This window comes from Rhea pennata, chromosome 10, assembly GCF_028389875.1.
Source record: "Rhea pennata isolate bPtePen1 chromosome 10, bPtePen1.pri, whole genome shotgun sequence".
In the NCBI taxonomy this organism is placed as follows: Eukaryota; Metazoa; Chordata; class Aves; order Rheiformes; family Rheidae; genus Rhea; species Rhea pennata.
This window is the reverse complement of record NC_084672.1, coordinates 7,812,002-7,835,444: the sequence shown is the minus strand read 5'-3', so window position 1 is coordinate 7,835,444 and position 23,443 is coordinate 7,812,002. Positions and strand designations below refer to the sequence as shown.

Below are 23,443 nucleotides of genomic sequence, written 5' to 3'. Positions count from 1 at the left end.
CAAATAAAAACTAAATTGAATTTCAATCTTACATTCTTATTCAAAATTTGATTTATTATTGTTATTAGAATACCACGCTGAAAATACTAGATCAGACTCACTGAGTGTAAGCTGGGATAAACAAGGAACAGCGCCTACTGGGACAGGAAGTTGGATCTGGTGGCTATTGCACAACACCTTCATAAAGCAGACAATTTAAATAAAGCCAACAGTCCCTTACTAGGAAAATTCAGCACCCAGATCTGACGCAGTCATCAAACTCTCAGATCAAGACTCCAGGCAAGCATCTCAAAAAAAAAAAAAAAATCCCACTTTCCTAAACTTAACACACAGTTGCATATGAAATTCAGCATCTCCCCATTCTGCAAAGATAACTGCACAGCTACTATCAATAAACAGCTACTTTTAATGGTAACAACTGGTAATTACTAAGCACAATTAATATTTCGTGGCAATGCTTTTACTCTCAAGAGAACTCTGTGTATCTAGTTTGATTGTGTGTACCCTCTTATTGTCTTCTACACAGAACAATTTAAAACCAGTGCAAAGGAAACGGAAAAAGTTTCTTAGAAATTTGGCGAACCAAAACATCAATGCTATCTGCAGACATGCTGCAGTATCGTAGGCTTTACATGCTTATGGTCAACTTTTCACCAACAACTTCAGTCTTTTGTGATACTATCACTGAAAATGCTAATGCACTTCCTTGCTTCCCCTAATTTTTGTAATCATTTATAACCATTATATATGAGACTCAGGAAACGCATGCAGCTAGTACATGCTATAATGGGTTAAAACAAATCCACATTTCATTCATTTGAAAGTGATTTAGCAATGAGTATTCACATTTCAGGTGTTTCCAAGTGTTTCATAAGCCCCAAGAAAGACCAGGAAAATAACAATAAAGAAATGTTTTTTATACAAGAAAACTTGAGAGACCACTGACTAATTTGAATGCTTCCGATATTGAAGGAAAGAGTTAAAGTTCAGATGACGTAGCCAAGATGACTAACCCTTTACAGTTCTTCACACGGACACTAACTGAAATGGGTTAGGACACTGTACTCAATTCAGGGCTTTATAACCTATACTCCAATATCAGATTGCATATTTAACAACCAGATGCAAAATGTTTTATGCTTAGACCACTGATCGACATACTGTACAACGTTAATTCATACACATCTAGCTTTTTCTTTCAACAGATGTTTGCAGGCTCACATCCTACAAGAACATGTCCAGTTATCTTAGCAAATCAGAATATATTTCCTACCACAAAGGGTCTGCAGCTCTTAAATCCAAGCATGTTTCAGGCCTCACTGTTGGTGAGACATTGAAAAAATACAACTACAAACTGTCAAGAAATATATTAGCTAAACTCTATGATATGCATTCCATAGGAATAACTGTCTATTATTAATAGCACTCTTTGTGCATTTAATTTGTTCATTTGTTTAATCTGTATAGTCTTATCTAACAGGAAAGATGCACTTGTTGAAGTATGGATCCGTAAGTCCAATAGAACTTGACATCAGCTACGATTCCAACCAGTAAAGGAAAGAAATTTAAGGTGAATCCGCTAAATACTCTCAGAGTGCAAGCAGACACAATTTATTGCATTTTAAACAGAGCAGCACAGTCAGCGAGACTACTTCGTCATGCAATGTTTTATTTATAGCTAAAAAGGTGTCTTTGATCAAGACGAGCGATACAGGAGCAAGACTCGCCTGTGCAGAACATCTCGGCACGCTGCAAGCGAGCGTGGCCACAGGCTCATCAACACCACGCCAAGACAACGCCTACTGCTTTGACTGCCTCCAATGCAACAGCTTACAAAATCTTCGTTCAAATTTTAACCTCCACCACAAACACAAGCACTTCTAACAGATCCGCTCCAAATGCTAAAATGCAAGAGAGTATCTTAACTGGGTATCCAGCAAACTGGTGCCCGAGGCCAGCAAAACAGCAGCTCTTGGAAATCACTCCTTCACTTTATCCAAAATATCTCCTGAAATGGAAGTGGTCTATCCTAAGGCACAGATCTGCCTGGCTTCTCTGTACCTCAGATGATTTGGCAGCTACATCCTTGCACCTTCCTTCCTTCCCTTCGCATTTACCAACTATGCAAGGCAGTCAAGGACTTAAGGCTCTATAACCTTTTGGGTAACCTCAGGATCAGGACTGCTGCTGCGCTGGGGGAATAATTTGCTTTACATATCTTACCAAATCTTCTCAAAACTCTTCTTTTTCCTCCTCAAAGGCCTGTTTATGTGAACATTATCTCCTAGGATCTCTGACTGATTTCTGGATACCTGGGGATATTCCAGAAAGGAAAAAGTTGTTTCTACTATATGGACTTGCACCTTTTCTGCATTTAGAGGTGGAAATGCACAAAACAAAGGGGAAGAGGGAGCCAACATAAGAAAGCAAGAGTCTTAATAGAGGTATGGGAACACGCTGAGAGAACAGTAAAAGCTGGAGCATGTAGTAGGTGAGTAGGTGGAAAGAGAGAAACACAAACTTCTCCTGCTCCATCATGCCACACCTGATAGCCCCAACCCCAGCTCCACTCTGCTCTGTACTCCTGTGGCCAGAAGAACCCCATGGCATCTCAGCATCTTTAGTTTTCCAATAACAACCTTAAAATTCAGTAAATCACAGCAAAAAACCCAGATTTTGATGGATCACTAGTAGTTTCCCATCCTTCTAGAGCTGAATAGCTCCCTTTCAAAATGTGTATTGGCTTTTTGGGTCCCCTCTCATTAGCTTCATTAGAGAAAGGTCCTTCAGCCTATACATCATCAGAGGTAAAAGCACCCTGTTTACCTAGAGCTGCTGAAAATCGGCACTGAGGTCGTAATGGTTGGCCACATTTCTAACATTAGGAAACTAGTGATTTTGGAATACATCTACACTACAGACAGCATTTCTCCTATGCAAAGGCTGGATTTAATAGAGCTACCAAATACTAAAATTAAATGAAAAATGCCCATCTTAACTTTTGTTCCAACTTGGCAGAGCTCTCTAAGAAATGCCTGATTTCAGTATCACATTAATTCCTCTGCTGTCAATAAACCGCACATTTTTGAAATCAAACACGTGCTTAAAGGACTTGCTACACTGGTGTGTAAAGAAACAAGACACCAGGCAAATCTTTCTGCAGCTCTGGCTCTAAAAAGCAGGAAAATTTACTTGCAATGTTACTGAAAAGAACTCCTCGGTTTAGAGCCACTATGGAGCTTACAACACAGACTTCACCAGCTACTTATGTACGATCAGAACAACAGCAAGTGATAATCACATATTGCAAAATGTTCATAAAACACTTGTGTTACCACTGAGTTATTTCTCATATGTGTTAATTAAATCTGGGTCAGTTTAATCTGGGAAATACACGCTCATACTGACTTACGGTTTCAAACACCGAGCTGCCCGGCTGCTACTACAATATTTTAAGGAAAAGCAACCCCAGAGCTGCACAGAAGAGCTCCTTAGTAATAAACCAGTGGAGAAAGTAACAAAAGCAAGATTAAAATCAGAGTGAACAAGCCGGAGACTGATGCAGTTCTGAATCTTCTCCTTTGCAGGGACTGGAAAATGCAGGAGTCGTTCTTACGGACTTAACGTTTCTCTCACTTCCTTTTTTTGAGGGGGCATAAATCATTCTTGGCTGTGGAGAGACTGAAAGCATGTAGCCTCACGGAAGAAAATTTATACTCTGGAGTTATTAAACAAATCTTTATTTTGCAAAAGTGCAATCAGATTATAAAACCGGAATTTGTATGCTTTACAGAAGAGTGCTTCCATTTCTCTGAAATTGGGAACACTAGCTATTTCTTGGAGCCATTTTACTTGCCTGCTTTACAAAGCATCGGAGAACATGGAGCTGGCAGGCAGATTATATTACTACGCTGAACTGCATTTGCAAACATCAACTACTGCAAAACGCAGCTGTCCTGTTAGAGAGGCCAAGCTGCTCGCAAGGAGCGCGTTACCCCCCGTTTCACCCTGCCTCTTCGGAGCCCCCTCTTCTCTAACGAGCGTAGCAGATGAGCTCTGCCAACGGCCTGCAGCTAACGTTGCCCAGTTTAAACGTAAGGAAGCAACAGGCTTCGGCGGAGGACCCCTGGCTCCGGGATTCACTCCTATCGCACTCGGGAATTGCTGAAACTCGGAGCGGGCTAGGCAACCTACCTATTTTCCAGAGCTTTTTAAAATCAGATCAGTGTATTTAAAAACTACTTTTAACCAAACAAGCTAGTTAGCAGGCAAGAACAAGGGAGAAAATCCTTATTCAGGCTTTTTTTTTTTAAAATGCCATCCTTCATGCAATGTCCTATTCCATTTACACTGCAAGACAGTGTTTACTGCGCAGTTTTAACATAGAAGATAAAGCAAGTACCCTCAGGAATGCTATATAACTGCTGAATAAACACTGCTATCATCTCTCTCCGTCTTGGGCAACCTGTGTGTGCTCTATTGCAGATCTCCATTTCAGTCTCAAAAGAAATCTTTCTTGTCAGAGAGGATGCAAAAGCCAGTTCACAAGCTCAATGCTATAGAAAAGAATATTTTAAGGGTTGCAAAATTTAAATCTAACAGCATCTTTCTTTTTTTAGCGGAGGACTTTGCCGCAGCTGAAAAAGGAAAGCTCATCTGATAAACACAAATTCAAAATGTCACCAGTGTAATTAGTTTTTTAGAAAAATATTTACACTGCAGCTGAATCAGACTGCCTTACAGCTGAACCCAGGCAAAACTGCAACATCGGAGAAGTTTTTGTGTCTACTTTTTAATGATTGTATCCTAATTACAGCAAATCTTCACCCCTTCCCAACGATGACCGGGAGAATCGTTGTAAAACGCACGGTCCTGCAAATTAGCAAGTAAGCGAACAATAAAATCCCCCCAAGGATAATGCATCACCAAACACACTGCATTCATTTATTTTGTGAAGTGTAGTTTAATTACTTGTAAAAATAATGACTCCTTTGTACGGGCTCTCACTAGCATGCGTTGCTGGTGTGTATTTTGCTGAGTGGTACAAACTGCGTGCCAAATTTGTGTGCTTGGATTATACAGCGCGTGCATAAGCAGAGCGCAGAAAAGAGGTTATACAGTACTCATTGTGTTTGGACAGCACATAAATGATATACACTCTCTTCGTGGAATTTGGCTATATTGCTCCATCTTGGAACAGTGTTTCTCCTCTCAATAGGGATTTTTACACCGTCCCGGCTCGGTGAGGACGGGCCTGCAAGCTCCAGCACCTGCCGGCTTCTCCTGGAGAGCCCGTCTGCGGCGTGTCAGCGCGATGCTGGGATTTGGGGAGCCCCGGGACAGGCGGCACGGCTGACGGTATCCATCACGCTTGTGCCCAGCCGGCCGAGAGGAAAACTAGTCATAACCTTCAACTAAATAGTTCAAAGACACGCCAAGAAGAACAGGAACTGGGATCTTGCTGGCAATGTTACTGAAGTTACTACAATATCTTGTTTTCAAAGATGAACTGTAAAGGTCATTAGAAAAAACTCCCTGGATTTCATCAGCGGTATCCGTTAAAGTGAATGGCATGGGGTAACGCCATGAAATCCAAGCACAAACACGGTCTCTTCTTTCCACCAACGAGGAACTGCCATTCTAGTATTGGTCCCAGTTGTGAAATCCTCAACAAACACATAAATAGCTGTTGTAATAGTTTTGTTTACTTCCCATTTCTTACTAAATTATCAGGTTTACTCCTATTCAGATAACAGTATTTGCTATGAGCTATACAGTCAAATTTTGGCCAATTTAACTTTCTTGACTGTACATAAATTCTGTCACGTTGATAGTCTCACATAGAAGAATTTTTCTGTAGTTACAGAATGAATTTGCACACTCCAGTTTTACAAGACAGCCCAAAAAAGCATAGTATGTTTTCACAGTGTGATTGTTGTTGAACTCGCACAGAAAAATTGGTTAACACTGTCATCTCAGAATTAATCCCAGCCAAAGGCGGTAGAAAAAAAGGTCAGAGTCTAGCTTCTGCCCAGCCCTACACCTTTTCCTTTACCTGTGCTTTGCATGTGATTTGGCAGAATTATTAAATAAGAAAGATAAAACTTAAATGCAATCATGCCAGCTGCACATTGTTTTTTCTTTTTTGCCCAACAACCTCACCACCTACCAAACAACTATAGAAAGCAGAATAATTTACAATTTGTAAAGTGAATCAATTCTGCACGATAATACGAACAAAACAGCAGACTCCTATGTTGGGTTGCTCAACATAAGCCCTAGGTATCTAAAAATTCAAATCAGAAAAACAAAGTTAATAACAAAGCTTAAGAGAAATAGGCACCAGAATAACATAAATGCAGACTAAAGCTTTCCTCCTTTGCAAATAGCCCCCTCAGGACTTAGTTAAGCTCTTTGTCTTTATCAGCCTCAGCTTTTAAAGCTTGATCTCCAAACATTCGCTATTCAAAATAACTTGTCATCTTCTGAAAGATTCCTTATTAAATCCTGCAGTAAATGTGCATGTTACTTGCTACTAGTTAGTAAGATCTAGCTGCTTCTCATGACCATTTATAAAAGAGAACTGTTTCTGCTTTTAAATATTTACATTAATTTTCATCTAAATCAGATACTGGTAGTTATCTATTCTCTTCAGGATGCTACCTTTCTTCAATAAAATCACTGTGATTTCTTTTAACCAAAAAGTCCTAAAGTGATATATAAGAATGCAACAGTCACAACTACCATCGCAAAGCCTGCCAGCTACTCTCTTTCGGACAGCTGTACTTGCTTGAAAAAGAGCTTTTTCACTTGTGTTTGCATAAGGTTTGTCTTTAATTAGTCAATATTACAGTGACTCATTTGGGGCTTTAAGGGACAGCTGGAAACAGCACTGCAACAAAAGAGAAAAGGAGAACACATCAATATTATTGCACTTTCACAAACCCAGGAATAAAGGTAAAAATAACAGGATAGAAAAGATGTTTTTAGCCTTAAAAGTTCAGCTCTTAGGCGTATTTCAGTGATAATGTACAGTAAAGGCAAACATGACCTAGAGAATGGAAAAATAGTGGAGAAAACACCAAATCATCCTTACTCTGTCAAAAGCTGGTGCAGCTTCTGATAGCCTCTCTCCAAGGCCAAGCTCACGGGCGTCGCACCTTCGGTGTTGTGGATGCTGAGAGCTCCTCTTCCCCCCGGCTGCTGTAGCAGGAACCACGTCAGCCTCAGCAGCCCCAGTCTCACTGCAAAATGCATCAACGTTTCCCGAGGGATGTTCTCTGGGAGGAACAAAGGGAAAAAGGAAAAGGCATTTGTAGACTGCGGGTTAGGTGGATGCCATTTCCCCACATCCCAGCCCCTGGAGTCAAGCCACGCGCACCAGGATACAGCACAATGGTTGGCATTGACCTAGCCATCGCTTGCAGCCAAGAGCCAAGCAACCCAAACGCGGCAGCACCTGGAAAAACACACTGTGCAAAAGCTGGCTGCTAATATCTAAGAGGGACTAGTACTTTAAAGCGAGGGAACCATTACGGAGGCATGGAAAGCGCTCGGGACTCTCCGGACGTGATTGACCACAGAAGTCAATGTGAAAAAAGCCGATTTCTTGAACAGCCACAACTACAAAGTTGCAGCATCTCTATGCAGAACCTGGCACGTTCGCATGGGTTTGTCTATAGGTCCAAGCGCCTTCTTCACACACAGGATCAGAGTTTAGGAACAGCCAGGTTTTGTTATTTTATGAGACATTGATTCACCCTAAGGCACGCATGTACAAAAAACCAAAAAGGTACACTTAAAGCACAAATCTAGAGCAGCAAAAGACAATAGTTCAGTCTTTCTTGTAGATAAGAAGTGAGGATTTGCTTTCCCTATTTGATTTTGCCTTAGACTATTTTTTTCGGCTTTAAACAGTAGCTATATAACTCTGAGTAGCAGCATTTTATAAACTAGTAATCTCCATTACCACTTTGTATGATTAATAACCACAGCCTTCAAATATGGTAAAAGTCACTCTTGAGCCTATGCTTTCATCTCAGAAAAATAACCCCCTATTTTAAAAGCTGCAGCCCTAGAACTTTGCTCTGAAAAGCTTCAACCAGAAATGAGCTCCAGATGAACTGCTGAAATACCGTATTTGCAGATCAAAGTGTATTACTTCTGTATAAAGGGTAAAAGTGTTCGAGCTTAAAAAAAAAAACTGTAAGAAATAAAGATTTGTTTCTTTAATTAACAAAGGATTTCAGTTTTGACTGGCACCACCAATAAAAAAAATAAGCACTCACTGGGTCTCAGTAAACTGTGCCAATGAGTACACGTGATATAATACCTTGAATATAATAACAAAGATTTATTGGGTTATTAATTTGGTTGCCAGCCAAACCTATACAGCAGATTTAAAAATGCAAGTGCATAACGCTTCTAAGATTTAATTAAGTCATTTTTCCCAAGAAGTATGCCACAAGAGAAATCACTTCTGAAACATATAGCTTAGGAGTTCTGCTGTTTTGCTTGCTTACTTGCTTTCTTAAGGGATATCATTAAGACCTTTAGTGGAAAACAAAGCAAAAGCGGGGATTTCTCCCCTGCCTGCCACACAATTTTTCCTGAGCTTCTTGGATCAGTTCCCGCAGAACTAATCTGTATTCAAGAACCAAAAAGCTTTCTGGCACTGGCTGTCTTCCATATGACTCCAAATTAGGTCTCTGGGCTATAAACCAGTCCTTTCACCCTAACCTCCTCCTGATTAGCGTAAAGCAAAACCATGCTGTCCTGAATACATGAGCATGTCTGAATGGAGGTTCCAGCTGATTAGAGAAAAAGGATATAGCTGAGCTTGCTCAGAGACCTATTCTCAGCCTGTGGGAGCGTAATGACAACGATTTGGGGTTTAAGTGCTGTAGAGTGCAATGCTTTAGAAGGAAACAAGACACGGTAGTTGATAATGGACCTCTAGTCTTGGGCAGAAGGACTAATGAAAAATGGCATGCCATATAGACAGGCGTTAAGAGAAAGACTACTGATGAGTTTGCAAGGAGAGAGCAAGTACGGATACCAGCAGGGCTTAACTAGAGCGAAAGCATATGCCTAAGGGATTACTCAATGGACTTGTGCTAGTACATAATTTGCCCTGCGTTACCTGTACTAATAAACTGGAAGAGTTAGCTAGCATAATTAAAATGGTACAGCTCTTCCTACTGTTGATGTAGGAAGTACAAAAGCACTTATTTCAGAGCAAATTAAAGAATAAATATAAAGAATGTGTTATACTGGTCCAACCACATTTGTTCTAGTAAGGGATCTTCTGCTCCAGCCATTTCGTTAAAAGGAATTATCATTTTTCCAACTGAAACGGACATCCTTGTACCAAAATTGAGCAGGGTAGACCTGAAAAGCATCACATGCAGGTTCCTGGATCAAAATGTTTTCTCCTCCTTCGGCTGAGTGTTGTACAGTTATGTAGAAATATCTTCTGCTTACCAGGTCATGACTCACCAGTAAAGATGCATACAAACTCCGAGCTTTGCAAGAGGCAGGCAACTATTCAACCTGTCACTTACCCAGCTGGGTGCTTCTCCCAGTTTTGCATTTCACTGGATGAAATACCCAAATGTTAATGTAATTTAGTCTGCTAATTTGATTGCACCTTTTAAAAATCCCACCTTTCTCCCATTCTTTTAAAACAATCTTCATTATCTTCAAATTAGTGGTCACATTAGTGTCAGCATTTGGAAGGAGGCATCTACCCAGGCTCCTGGACTGAACATGGCAGTGCCTCAGTGCCTCTGAGCAGCAGCAACTCACACAGGTGGGTTCTACAAGCAGACTTGTTGCCATTCTGAACATATTAAACATACAAACTCTCTGTCCAGCCCCATTTGACAGGATTTGCTTAACATACAACTGGCATGACGCCATTCGAACAGACGGGCATGGACAACCGCAGCAAAGAGACAGCGTGCTGTACGTGCAACAACTGTGGGGGCCCCAGGCAATGGCTTTGGAAGGCTTTGGCGCTCCCAGGAGTTGCATGGCTAGAGTTGAAAGGCGGGTGCCACCTGTGGACTGGATTAACTACTGACATACAGTGAAAAACACATCTGTCTCTACGATGTTGCTCAGATCAAGCTGAGAGCTGGTTTGCATCAAGTCCAGGAGTGCTGGGGGATGGACGGGGAGAGAAAGACGGACCAAATTCTTCCAGTATTTCTACTCGTGAAGAGATGAAGCTTGTAGCATGGGATGCTGGAAATTCAGACAATGATTTCAATGTCTGTTGTGGTGCAAAATGTCTCTCCCAGGCATGGAAGACAAACAAAAATTTTAACAGGCAATAGCCAGAACTCCTTCTCCGACCCCGTATCAAGCACAAGTCCCTCATCTTAAAATGGCTGTCCTTCGATTGTCAATACCAAGATCCTTATAATTAGGAAATTTTGGAAATACAAGACATGAGATACTGGGAAGGCCAAGATTGTTTTGTTCCTTTCTCGTTTCCTAGTAATAGGCAAGAGTTGAAACATATGATTATTACCCATAATGGCAGGGCACTGTAATCCAGTTGGCAAAACGTAAGATCTTAGATGTATTATTTTTATGTGGGTTTTTTTTTCAGCTGTGACATATGAACAGACAGTGTGTCTGGGTAACTAAGGACAAAATTTCCATGGAAGACTGTCAAATGTACTTTGCTAACTGTAAAGGATTAAGGCTCAAGGTGCTATTAACACAAAACAAATAAGCACTGAAGAAATAAATGTTTGGGTATGACACATCTGAGAACACACAAACGGCTCCCTAAGTAAGAACTTCATTTTAATCCTAATTAAATAACAGGAAAAAAAACCCTACTCCTTTTTAAAATCTTTTTTTTTTTTTTTTTTTTTAAAGTAAACCACACCTCATTTTATCCTCTGTGCTCTGAGTTGGCTTGTAAAGTAAGAGACACTACGCTGAATAACTTCTAATTAGTTTTCATACAGTGGTGACCTTCATTTGTGCCTCTTCCAAAATCACGTATTACTGGCAATTTTGAAATCTACCATCAAATCTAGCTTGCAAATCTTGTTCTCCTTTCTCTTGCTGGCAGTTCTCATTGCTCAAACCAACCCTCAAGAAACACAGGGAGGAAGAAAGAGAAACAACCCTTCACCGAACACTGAAGTCCCAGATGAAGGCATGCGCAGGCAACAGTGCTAAAGAAAGGTCAAGGCAAAGACAGTGTTTGGAGTTAACAGTTCAGTTAATAAAAGATTTGTTAGTAATTCTTTTTTAATCTTAGAAACAAGATTTTTTTTCAAAGCACTCTGAAGGATCTTGATGTCCCAATTCCCACTAATATCAAAGGGAACAGAAATTCTCTCACACCAGCGACTTCTCAGCCACAGATTCTCCTATTGAACAGTAGATTTTGGACTGACTGCCTGAACAAGAGCAAGTATTTTCTGCTTCCCATATCCATCTGCAACTGCAGAAGGCATTAGGCTTGGGTATGGAAAAGACTTTTTCATCTTATCTAGGACCTCAGTTACGCCAACTCAATCAGACCCCATTGCTCTCTTGCCACAGAAAAGATCATTTTGATTTATTTTATACAGTCCTACATCACTGAGCAGGGATGAAAGGCGAGGAGCAGACTGGAAAGTATATGAAACCCAATGAAAAGAATATTAGCAACTATTACATGGAAAGGTTCAAGGAAAAATTATAGAAAAAGTGATGTGTCTGGAACACATCATCAGCTCCATCTCTTTACCATCTTCCCACGAGCAAAAAAAAAATCAGTTGGTAATAATCGACTTTCATCCTAACTACTTCTGAAAGCTTTTAAAACCTTTTGGGGGCATGTTTTACTTTCTCTCTTCAGCTCTTCTCCCTTTATTTAATGCAAGTAACAAGTAAAGAGCTTCTAATCATAATGACACTCATGTTGCACTGGACTCTAAAATCCTGCAGGTTTTGCGTGCAGAGTTACTAAATCCCTAACACACAGCCCCACTCAGACTATTCAGACCAGAGGCAAAGCATCTTCTCGGCCTCCCTCCCACCTGGCTAGCTCAGAGTTTCACTTCCTAAGTCACACTGCGCACAAATGTTTGCTACGCAGCATTTCTGGGAAGTTGTGCATACTCTAGATGTCAGGAACTGCATTCCTCAAGTTAAGGAGCTATTAAGTGCTTTATCGAGTAAGATGGTCCCCTGATCATCTGCCTATAATCATGGCTGAGCATCCTGCAGCTCATACGAGGAGCTCTGCGTGAACGGCTTTTCCTCATGCTCTCAGTGAGGAATTGCTCTCTCTCCAGGCTGATCATCCCAATACTCAGAAAATATTAACTAATTTCCAAAAGTACCATCTTGAAAAGCTCATGTCACCTAAATTTTAACTGTAAGTTCGGATTTTACTACTTATCTTTAATCACCAAAATGGAGAGACTCTCTGCTCAAAGACTTGGTAAAAATATTACTTAAAAGAATTTTTGGAAGTGTTCTGTTTATTACTGATAGTTAACACAAGGATTAAGCTCTCCAAGCTTTTCACATCTGAGTCTTAAACCCTTGCTAGATTTTCTTCTTTTTTTCCCACTGCAACACAATCAATACGTAATCATTACCGATACCTTCAAATATCCTGTTCTAGGTTTCTAGCTAATATTCAATTTAGTATTTAGAATATAAAAACCATAGTTGTGCATTTGTTTTGCGTATATCCTCAGAATATTTATTAACTTTTTATTTCTATATTAATAGTGTAAGAATCTGTTAAATTTAAGAAGCAGCCACTACAAACAGTAAATAACCTTACTTTTGACAGCAGGAACAACTTGTAATAATTAAGACGGACATGATTATAAGGCAACTGAAAGTAATGCTGTGCTTGGAATATTATGGAAGCAAGAGTAATGCTTAATTACATATATTCTGAAATAAATATTAGATGCCATTTGAGTTCATACAGATTAATAGATAATTAAGAGTAATGTACACTTGGAATCACCTCTAAGGATTCACTGTAGAGGGAGAGCGCATGGTTAGGGGTAAGAGAATTGTTCTCACCTTAGGATGCAACTGCCCTAGGACAGGTAAAAGAAATGAGGATTGCAACCATGCAGGGAGGAGGTCAGCCCAGCCCTAGACAGTTCAGCCACGCTCCTTATCAGGAATGCAAATCGCCTGCCATTAACTGTGCAGGAACAAGCTGTCCTGCCCCTGCAGCGCAAAGACCTGCTCCCCAGCGACCCAAGCAGCGATTTGGCACCCCGCACGGCACTGCCTTCTCCATCTGCTCAGCTTGCAGAAGTGTTTTGTGCCACGCTTTCTTTTACTATCCAGTTAATCTAGAAAAAGGGTTGTTTGCCTGGGCAAGAGAGGATGGAGCCCAGGCACCTCAAAAGTCAGGAAACTTGGAGGCTGTCATCCCCTGCTCTGCTCACAAGGCATCAAGTGGGATCTGGAACAGAGTTTACTACCCTCAGTCCTGTAACCTGACCTGCAAAATTGGCACAACAACAGCTTAACATTTTTCATAAAATATTTTCTATCTGTGGGTAAACAGGTACTTCATGTAGAATTGCTGCAAGTCTTTCCAGTCTTCTGGACTTTCTTTTGTCTCAAGCTGAAAGGCTGAGAAACAGCCATTCTTGGAGGTCTACAAACAGCAAGAAGAAGGTTGTAACTCAAGTATCCTACACAGCAGATGGGTTGAGACGGAGAGATGGAGTTCGGCAAGGCTAGTTAGAAGCAGGATACACAACGTCTTAAGAATGAACCAGGCAGCAGAAACATGGCCAGCTAGTGCTACTACTAGAGAAGGACCAAAACACCACGGCTCCTTTCTTTCCTGCTTTCCAATCAGTTGCACAGGAATGATCAAAACACTTTGAAACCTGATCATACCTTTTGAGAGCAGCTGTCATGAGAACAAGCTTAAAGAACAGGTTTTATATATATAATTAAGGGGAAATACATTCCACGCAGAAATTATTACTCAGGCACCTTGCTGAAATGCAACCAGGACCATGATCAGAAGGCAAAGAATTAGGAGCAAGAAATTCAGGCAAGAACATTACCTTTCCACAGAAAAGACAATAAAGAAGAGCTAAACTTATATTAAGCTGATAAACAGCTTGAGGGAGATGATTCTGTTTTAACAATGTTAATTCCTCATCAGAAAGCTACCTTGGAAACTTCTGCTCTCTGCCTCGGGAGTGCCAGTGTCAGCTCAGTGCTAACCTCACACTGGGTTCCTTGCTCCACCAGCTGCAGAATAAAAAGCTCATCATCATTCCTCCACCCTACCAAAGCATATTCTGGTGTTAAACTTGGCACAGAGTTCATTCTAATACTGAGGTCCAAACAAACCTACTTTCTTTTCCAATTGATTTCAGGTGAAGGATTAGGAGTTTGTGATCACTGATGATTTTGGCCTTTGATGTTGTACCAGAGTAATGTAAGTTAAGAAATATTTGATTTTGAGCAATGTTAACCAATACTTCTATGGATTAGATTAAGTAATGACACTTAGTGCATTTAATTTTGGAACAGTTTCTTTTTAAGCAGTAGTCTTTTGTTGTCAAAGGTCAATGGAAAAAAAGCAAATAAAATAGAGCAAATGAACATATTGGGTTTTTGAAAGCACACTGATGACAGCATGGGAAGAAATACTGATTTTATTTCATTTTCAATTTAATGAGATGATGGCAAAAGAGATAACTAAGGAACAAATGTAAAGAAAATCTAGTGTGAATCAGATTAAGATTACTAGAATTACTGGATCTGAATGAGCTTCTCTAGTCCAATGGCAACAATTAAATTGGTTATAAAGAAAAAATGTTTCACTGGGATGCTTGCAAATGCCCTGCGGCAATTCTAAGTAATTTTAGAGTATTTCTAAACTGCAGCTGAAAGGATGCGTTCTTAACAATTTGATTATGTGGGGGCATCATACCTATAATGCTGAGCAATAGTAAAATCTTAAAGAATTAAGATCTTTGTCAAATAAAACATAAGCAAATATATGATTTTTGCATAGCTTTTATCCATAGCACTCCTGCACTTCTACTTATTCAAAAAAGTTAAACCTGTTGATGTGTTAAGGAAAGAGGGAAAAGAAGGGAAGACCAGTTTAAAAACCTCAGCAAGATGGTGCTGGGTGTTACTTTTAGTAGCTTCTCTGCAATTTGTGGCCCCGTCCTCTGTTCAAAGATCGGTCAGACTTGGAAACAGGAGAAAGAAGAAAGCTGGAATGGAAGTCCCTGTACAGAGCCATCACATCCTTAAGAAACAGCCCAGAGCTATGCTCGACCACGAAGCCGTTGCCCAGCTCCAGCCTGCAGAAACGCCGCTCGTTCTTAACCGTTCGTACTACATCTAGGATCCTACTTCATTCCTTGGAGACATCAACCTTCAAACACGTTTCGCAGCAATGCTCATCTCTGAACAGCCCTTCCCCACCAAGCTGCTGTCCCTAAAGAGCTGGCTGAGGCCCCTCGCTCACTCCTGCTTTTGGAGGTTTGGCTAAACAGCAGCGTTTTGTTTCCAACCCACAAGAGTCCACGCAGACGTGCCAGCTTAGAGGCAGCACCACAGCCTCTCAAGCAGGGATCTGACGTTCCCTTTTGTTCTCTTTTCTATAGCGTTTTCTCCTTCAAGAAGGTTCTTTGAAGTAACTGGTACTGACATTTAGCTAAATGTGAAATATGAATTGGAATAACTGTTTGTAGGTAGTGATGCAATGCAGGACAGGATGTCCCACTGGAGGGCCACCAGCCAGAATACGCGTAATATATGCTCCAAGTTTCAAAACCGGCCTTGCTTTTTCTCCCTCACCCACACTAATTAACCCACAAGCCCCAGCAAAGCAGATTTTTCTAATCTCTTTCTCGAGCCTAAGTCAGAAACGCCTCTTCGACCTCACTCTAGCAAAGCAGACGCAATTTGCCTAAGAAAAAAAGAGATAAGTGATCAAAAGGATGCTTCTGCATATAAACTTTTTTTTCAGTCATCATCGCAAAATTTCCCCAAAATTCCCTGAGTATAATCATCTCACTGAAAAAAAAAAAAAGAAAAAAAAACCTACCAGATAAAGCTGCTTCCAGAAAAAAGCTGATCGGAAGATCAGAACATCATAACTTTTTAAGATGCAAAAAACCCATCAGTTTCTTCCACACAGAGAAAGGAAAAAGTGTTCATCTACTCATAAACATAAAACGGTGGCAGCTGAGTTTGTTTCCAGAAACCCCTATGATCAAATCTTTTAACGTCTGCTAACGCTGCTTTAGTTGCCTGCCCCTGCGCTCATGTTTACAGAAGGAGTCAGTGAAAAATAAAGCAGGAAAAATTCCCGCAGAAAGCCGTGCCACGGAGAACAGAAGCACGTGCCTGTCTGCACGCACTATCCGCGTCCCGTTCCACTTAAGAGTTTATTCTATCCCACCCTATAAAAGATAACGGACACCTCATAACCACGTTCTTTTGTGAAACTATTTGCCAAAACACCTGGAAAATTTACAGCAACACTTTCTGCACACTCGAACTGGCCCCACAATCGATCGATACGCGTCCTTAAGCTCCCTGGTGACAAGAAAAGCAGAGCTCCACGCGAACGGGCACGCCGCACCATCTCGCAAGGACGTGGCGCTGCCAGAGACTTCGGGCCAGCCTTCACACTTATTTAGAAGCTTTCAGTAGCCCTCACTGCTGTGGTTAAGGGCTACTGTTAGTCAGGCTTTCCCATTTTTAACCTCTTTTATTTGTGGAAAAAAAATGTCTGGGCTTGTTTTGGGGAACTTCCGTGCTCTCCTGGGTGACTGCACGTCCAGATACCCTAGACAAATCCTCAAGGCGCTCACGGATTGGCAGTGCTGCTCACAGGCAGACACCCACCTCTTCCAAAAAGTATTAGGTCTGTTTTACACGTTACACTCACTTCACACCTGTGCTGTAAAGCCTAAATTGATCAAAAATGTCAAGTTTGTTCAACGAGGCTAATCTATCTGAAGGAGCACCAGACTTTCTGCAGGCAGACACATTTCTTTCAGGAAATTTCAGAAGCGTGACTCTGAAGCACTCATACCATTGTATACACCCAAAACCCCACTTCTGGGTGTGCGTTGAAGAATGGCCATTTAAATCATCCAATGCTACTATGTACCACAAGACACAAAAAATACCAAGGCCTTATGTATTTTAAGGCAGCTTAAGTGCAAAACGTAGGATGCAGATCTACCAGGACAATTCAGTGTCCATCACGTCGCACCTCCCAGCCCAAAGGCCATCACACATTTTGAAAGACACGTGTCTCTCCAAAGCAGAAGGCTTCTTAACCGTATTCAAACCCGTGTATGGCCCACATACATACGTGTCCTAGCAAATCTCACCGTTCAGGGACTGATCTGTGCCCAGCACGTTCCATTCCGCCGGCAACTTCAGGTGTCGAAATGCCAAGGCCACTTTCTCATCCAAAAACTCCACATCGGCAGCGGGTGGCCTCGAGCGGTCCAAGAACCTGGTGAAATTCAGGGCTTGCTGGTTCCCAGCGCAGGTGGCTAGAAACTGTGCTGCATCATAGGCTTCGTCCTGAATAAACTGGAAACTCTCCTCTGCCACAACCAGAACAGGGTGTCCTTCCTTAGAAGCACAAAGTGCCACCTTCACGATCTCGCAGCAGTCATGGCCTGCAAAACCAAAGCAGAGAGAAGTTGAATAGGCTGAAGGAAAGCACATCTGAGTAACTCCTTTGACATGCATACACTTTATGTTGAACCAGGTAACCATGGATTACTGAATCACAATTATTACTTAAATGCATACTTAGGAACTTGTATACATTATTAGAGACAAAACATTTTTTGCAGATTTTAAAAAGGAAAAGATATGCAAGTCTTTTTTCTGTTTATCACAATATAAACATAGAAATATATAAGCCCTTCTTATCAAACCAGACTGTTTTCAGCAAGACACAAGTAAATTCAATTATTAAGGAATTCCAGTAAAATTTTATAATGTATGAATGGAAGTTAGGGTCCAAATGCCTATACAGTCAATTTTCTTTTCCAGTTCTGCAGGACTTCAATAACTCACCTACAGTCCAAGGGCTATAAAATTACACACACCAAATGCTGTCAAAGTGTTTAACTATAGAGAAAACATGGCAATTTCACCCACCACAAAGAACCAAGAGCAATAATTGCTATAGGAACATAATCTGCTCAGACATGTCGGTGTGTGCTGCCCCATCTCACGCTTGCTCCTGCCCTTTGTATTTGGTTTCACATGACAAATTAAAACTGTTACATCAGGGAAATTGCCATTTTCCTTACTTACAAAACAAGAAGGCTATTCTCACAGTTTGGTAACTTTAAACTTATTTATTTTGGGCAGCGGAGGCAAGCAAACGCACACCCTAGCATGGCAGAAGTTTCATAGACCCAGATGCTAAACAAGTCCAACAACAACAAAAAAAAAAAAAAAAAAAAAAACACCTTTCTGTAATTTTAAAAGGAAAAATATACTATGCGTCCAGGATTCCCAGCCCTTGCAATTGTCAGACTTGTCCCTTCAATAATAAGGTTTGTATTTCAAGTTTGCCGCTCAGTGCAGTTGCTCGTTCCAGCGTTAGGCTGACGTCACTGCTGCTTTTGCCAGAACAGCATCGACCCCTCATTAATTACTGGAAAAGCTTCTTTTTGCCCATGACCTCAGAATACTACTACATTCAGGAAACCCAAGTTAATTAAATGTGAAATGACGATTTATTTTTAAAGGCTTGAAAATTCAATTTAAGCCCCTATTTGCAGTCAGTGGGAAAGTTTCCTTCTTGTGCTGGGGCCCTTGCTGTTGTTTTCACTTACAAAAGGAAAGGACGTTCAGCCAAACCTTCCAAATCTGTTCTAAGGCTTTTGGCATTTATACAGGTCTTGTCTGCTGAAAGAGACGATTCCGGAGTTAATTGAAAAGTCACAACTGCTCTTAGAATCCTGTGAGTAGCACCAAGACTGTCAAATTACGTTGCACTGCTTCTGAAATAAATGGAACTGGAGGAATATCAAAGTCAAGCGTAGAAGGGGAGGACAAAACCGAGCAAGGATGCCTCTGCACCAGCTCAAAGCAACTAGGAGGCTCTAAAGCTGAAAAGTGAGAAAACGTCTTTCCTTCCAAAATTAGACATTTATTAGGGGGATGACGTGAACGCTGAAGGAACAGCTGTACTATAACTAATGCTACAACTGAAAAGAAGGGGAGGAAGACCAATTTCTACTGCTTTGGAAGTTGTGTCTAACCCTTACTTGGAATAAAGCATGGGATATGGTTTCTAGAGAAGTGAGAACTTGGGGATGCTGCACTTACTGTATGAGCTGAGCACAGTATCGTTGATACAACTGGTGGACGTAGTGATCTCTGTACCCTAGATGGAATCTATTCAAAAACTCCATCTGTCCTCAAAGTGAACATCTCCATTCTTCAAGGGACAGGGCATAACTTTGGGGGAGTTCAGCACTGTACTTCTCTACTCCTACACTTTCTTTGCTTTGCTCATTCTTCTAAGGATATCAGGATAAGGATTTAATAAGACTGTCAAGTTTTGTTTAAAAACTCCACAAAAACAATAACAGGTATGTAGTCTTTTAAGAGTATGATGCTATAGTATGAAAATTGGCTCAAGTGCTGCAAATTTGGCCCTTGCTCTTGCAAAGCAGTGCAAGTTCATTATAATGAAAAGTTAAAAAAGCATAATTAAAGAGTATTTAATAGCATGAGAAAAACTAAGCCTTTGATTGAAACTATTTTCTCCCTATTCCCATAAGAATCCCATCTGCAAAATAACCTAGAATACTGCTACTTTGCCAGAAAGCCTCTTGATTTCCAGGATTCAAGCTGGAGGCAAATCCAGCCCACAAGCAGTTTCAGAAGAGTGCAGGATAGTCACTTCCTTCTCCTTGGCATGAGGCCAAACAATTCCCCTATCCGTGTGACAGTAAAGGCTCCTCACTCATGATAACAACATGAGAAATCGGTGCATGAGACAAGGAGGAACCATGCCGACCAATGTTCCCTTGTACCCATGCGAAACGCCAGGCTTCCTGCACCAAAGTTGAGCACAACTTCAGGAGCGATCAACACAATGCAGCGGGAGATAACAAACAGGTCACTGCTGTAGCCAGCAATGGTTTTCTTGAAACTCCCACAAATATCTAATAGAGTCTTGAAAGAGAAGTGACAGAGCTGATAATTCATTTACATCTAATAGGTTCAAACAAGCATCCTGCTAAACCCAAGGGAATGTTCTTCTAAAGGGCAACCTCTCGAAATGCTTTGATGTTCTCCTTCCCTACATCTGACAAGATGTCAGACTCGGGGGGGTAAGAGGCTGGGACAGGTTCTGACTTTGGCAAACAGTTCAAAAGAAAGAGGAGCAATTAAGTAACAACTGCGGCAAATACTAAAAGATTGCTCAAGAGGTCTCTGCCCCCTTCTTTGAAATACCTACAGGAACAATGTAAGCAAACATGTCTCAAATACATGAATGCGCACACACAACCTTCTGAAGGAACCGTCAGTGGGGCAACACTTCTCTCCACATCAAAGACCCTTGCTTCCTTCCCCTGGACTAATATCTGAACTTCAGCAGCCCTTTTCCAGAGCATGTTAAATAGCTTTAGAGAGAGTGAGCTAAGCTTTCTGGCATTCTCAGGAGATAAGTGGTTATCATCTGTAAAACAAGCCCAAATTTGTTTTTATGAGGCTAAGTAACCTGCCCAAGATCACAAAGAGCTCAGGGCACAGCTAGCATAGATATCATTACTCTTAATTGCCTCTTTTCCAGTTGCTCTCCTCCAATTGCTCCAGGTGGGTAGTAGGGCTTTTTCTTACATAGGTTAGGTACCAAACCATGAGTTTTGCCAAAATAGGCAGTCCTGGCATGCAACATTTCTCCTGCATTCACCGTACAGTTTTTGCAGCTTTGCAAGCAACAGGGCATTCAATCAACAACTGTACTCCCTTGTACACCCTTCCGAGCCCAGAAGTCCAGGGGAAAAAAAAAGATTTCTCTGACTCATTAAAAGGTGAAAAACTAGGTGTGTCAGGAAGAATGATGGGTCTATTTATAAAGACATGCATTTTAGAAGGCTGAAAACACATGTGACTGAATAAATCACGCGCATGAGTGCATTGCGAGAAGGCAAGGGAAACGCGCTTTGCTTTAGAGCAGGATCAGGTTTGCGATGCTAGCTGACACTCCTCCTGACTCTTCTCATGCTTCTCCAGAAGTCTTTGGCCCAAATAACAATTAAAAGCAAATGATAAAATATCAAACATTACCACGCTATTATCATCCAAAAATAAACCAATCAGAATTTTGACACACATTACACACTTCCTACCACCACTGCTTGCTGACTTCTCAGACTGTGAGCCTTCCATGCTGGTTTGCTGCCCAGAAAAACTTTTTCGTGTGTAGAGCCGAGCTTCTCTTATTCAGTCAGGGTTTTTTGCCACAATACAAAATTAGGCCGTTTATATGCTGGCCTAACTGTGATGAAAGTGAAATAAGTCACTACTTAGTTCTTCCTAAGTTGCGTTTCAGTCATTTCTCCGTTTATTCCTTAGTTAGCTTTATTTTAGTTTGGAAACAATTCATTACTTAGAGCTGCACTGAGATGTGCCAACACATTGGAGGAAAAACACAGAACTTATAAAACTATTTCAGCCTACGCGGAGAGGGGCACAGTGACTGTTTCTGACAAGGTAAAACTTCTTTGCTTTCTCCCATACTCTAATATTTGTTTAAAATACGACAACTCTTAAATCAAAGAATTTCTTACCGAGCCAATTACTGAAACTTGCTTTGGGCAATACATAAGAACAAAAAAAAGAAAGAAAGAAAGAAAAAGGACTAGAAATCCTTGTTCTATGTACTTATCCCTGAAGAGATGAGATGCATCACTGTGATACCATTGACTCCACTCCATGATAACGCTGGAAAATAATGAGCATGAAAAAAAAAAAAAAAAAATTTGCAGCTGTTGGGAATTAATGGAGAAGGTAACTTACAGTTTTAAATGGGGCCATCTAATTCATACCCATGCCTTTGATCTGGGCTACGTTTAAAAGGGTGGCAGCCTAATTCTTAACAGACTTTCTATCATTATACAAGGCGCACATGGAGACAAAATATTGTCACCCCTAAAAAGAGCTTTACTAAAGCATGATTTCATTTCCTACTCCTCTAAAAGTGGAAATCCTGTCCAAACCGCCTATTTTCAGAATTCACATTTAAGTTTTCAAACAATGGGCCCCAAGCTTGAGCAGCTATTTAAAGCCCGACTGGAAGCACATGTTTAGGTTTGCCTAGTAGGTGACTAAGGACTCCTGGGCTAATTGCATCCTTTGAGTTACCATGACAGGGCTGAGTTTAAACAGGTCTTCTAAAGAGCTTTAAGGAGGAGAGGAAAGGCAGGGAATAATGTCATGAAATTCATGCAACATCTGGGCTTTGTATCCCAAAGATATTGCCATCTGGTGGCTTGTACACAGGGAAGTGAAGAGATCAGATAAAAGATTTTTTTTTCCTGTTTCAGAAATGCAGAATTCTGGCTGTAAAAGTTAAAGTCTGTATTTGAAGTGTGTGTGCACTTCCTACAACTATTGTATTCACTTTTGCAACACAGCAGACCTTATGAAATACCTAGGCACAGACCAGCGATAGACTGGAGACTTTGCTTTCCATTTTAAATCCTCAACTATTCACAGAGAGAGGGTAGAAAGCTTTTAAAGTCCCTTCATACTGCACGTCCTAAAAACCTACAGAGGTCTAAGACCTCATATATTACATCAAAAATAATTTCAGTATAGATTCAATCAGTTTTTCCTGTGACTGATGTCATCTAGAACTGGCATAATTTCCTTTTAATTACAATGCCTAAAGCAATTAAGAATAACAAAGAGGATGGACTGCAAAAAGTCTTCTTGGCTTCATTGCTTTATTCTATTTTAGGATATTTTTTTGTTTCATAATTAAGAGTATTTTAAAACAAATCCACAACTGGTATTTTGACCACAAGTGGTCATTTGTTATGCAACTTGTTTACCCTTTTGGTCTACCAGTACAAAGACTGTATTTTATGAAACAGAGCTTTTTCTATGAAAAGCTGTTTCCTAGGGGAGAAATATAGCCTGTGGTAGAACACATGTAAAGGATTTCACACTAAAATAAAAGAAGTTTTAAATGAAGATATTTCCCAGTTAATTGAAATTCATTTCAGCCTATCCTTTTAACTAGCTGAGACAAAGTACAAAAAAATCTAAAGAACTACAGGAATTAAAATAAATAAAGACAGAACCTGCTTCTCCACCTCTGCTTAGCTACAGGCAGAAAGATCAGTGCAAGTCAAAGCATCTGGAGTAAACAGGAGTGCTTCAGCTCTGGAAATTGCTGGCA

General features: G+C 40.7%; 1 protein-coding gene across 1 annotated transcript in view; it reads right to left on the bottom strand.

The window, feature by feature from the left end:
- Nucleotides 1–6,818: 6,818 nt before the first annotated feature.
- Nucleotides 6,819–23,443, bottom strand: part of LOC134144928 (A-kinase anchor protein 13-like) — a 109,682-nt gene continuing 93,057 nt past the window's right edge. The window contains exons 6-8 of the mRNA XM_062584253.1: nucleotides 17,382–17,678; nucleotides 7,097–7,280; nucleotides 6,819–6,892 (exon numbers count right to left, since the gene is read on the bottom strand). Of these exons, the coding sequence (XP_062440237.1) occupies nucleotides 6,838–6,892; nucleotides 7,097–7,280; nucleotides 17,382–17,678 (536 nt within the window). The 3' untranslated portion in view covers nucleotides 6,819–6,837. The remainder of the gene's footprint in view (nucleotides 6,893–7,096; nucleotides 7,281–17,381; nucleotides 17,679–23,443) is intronic.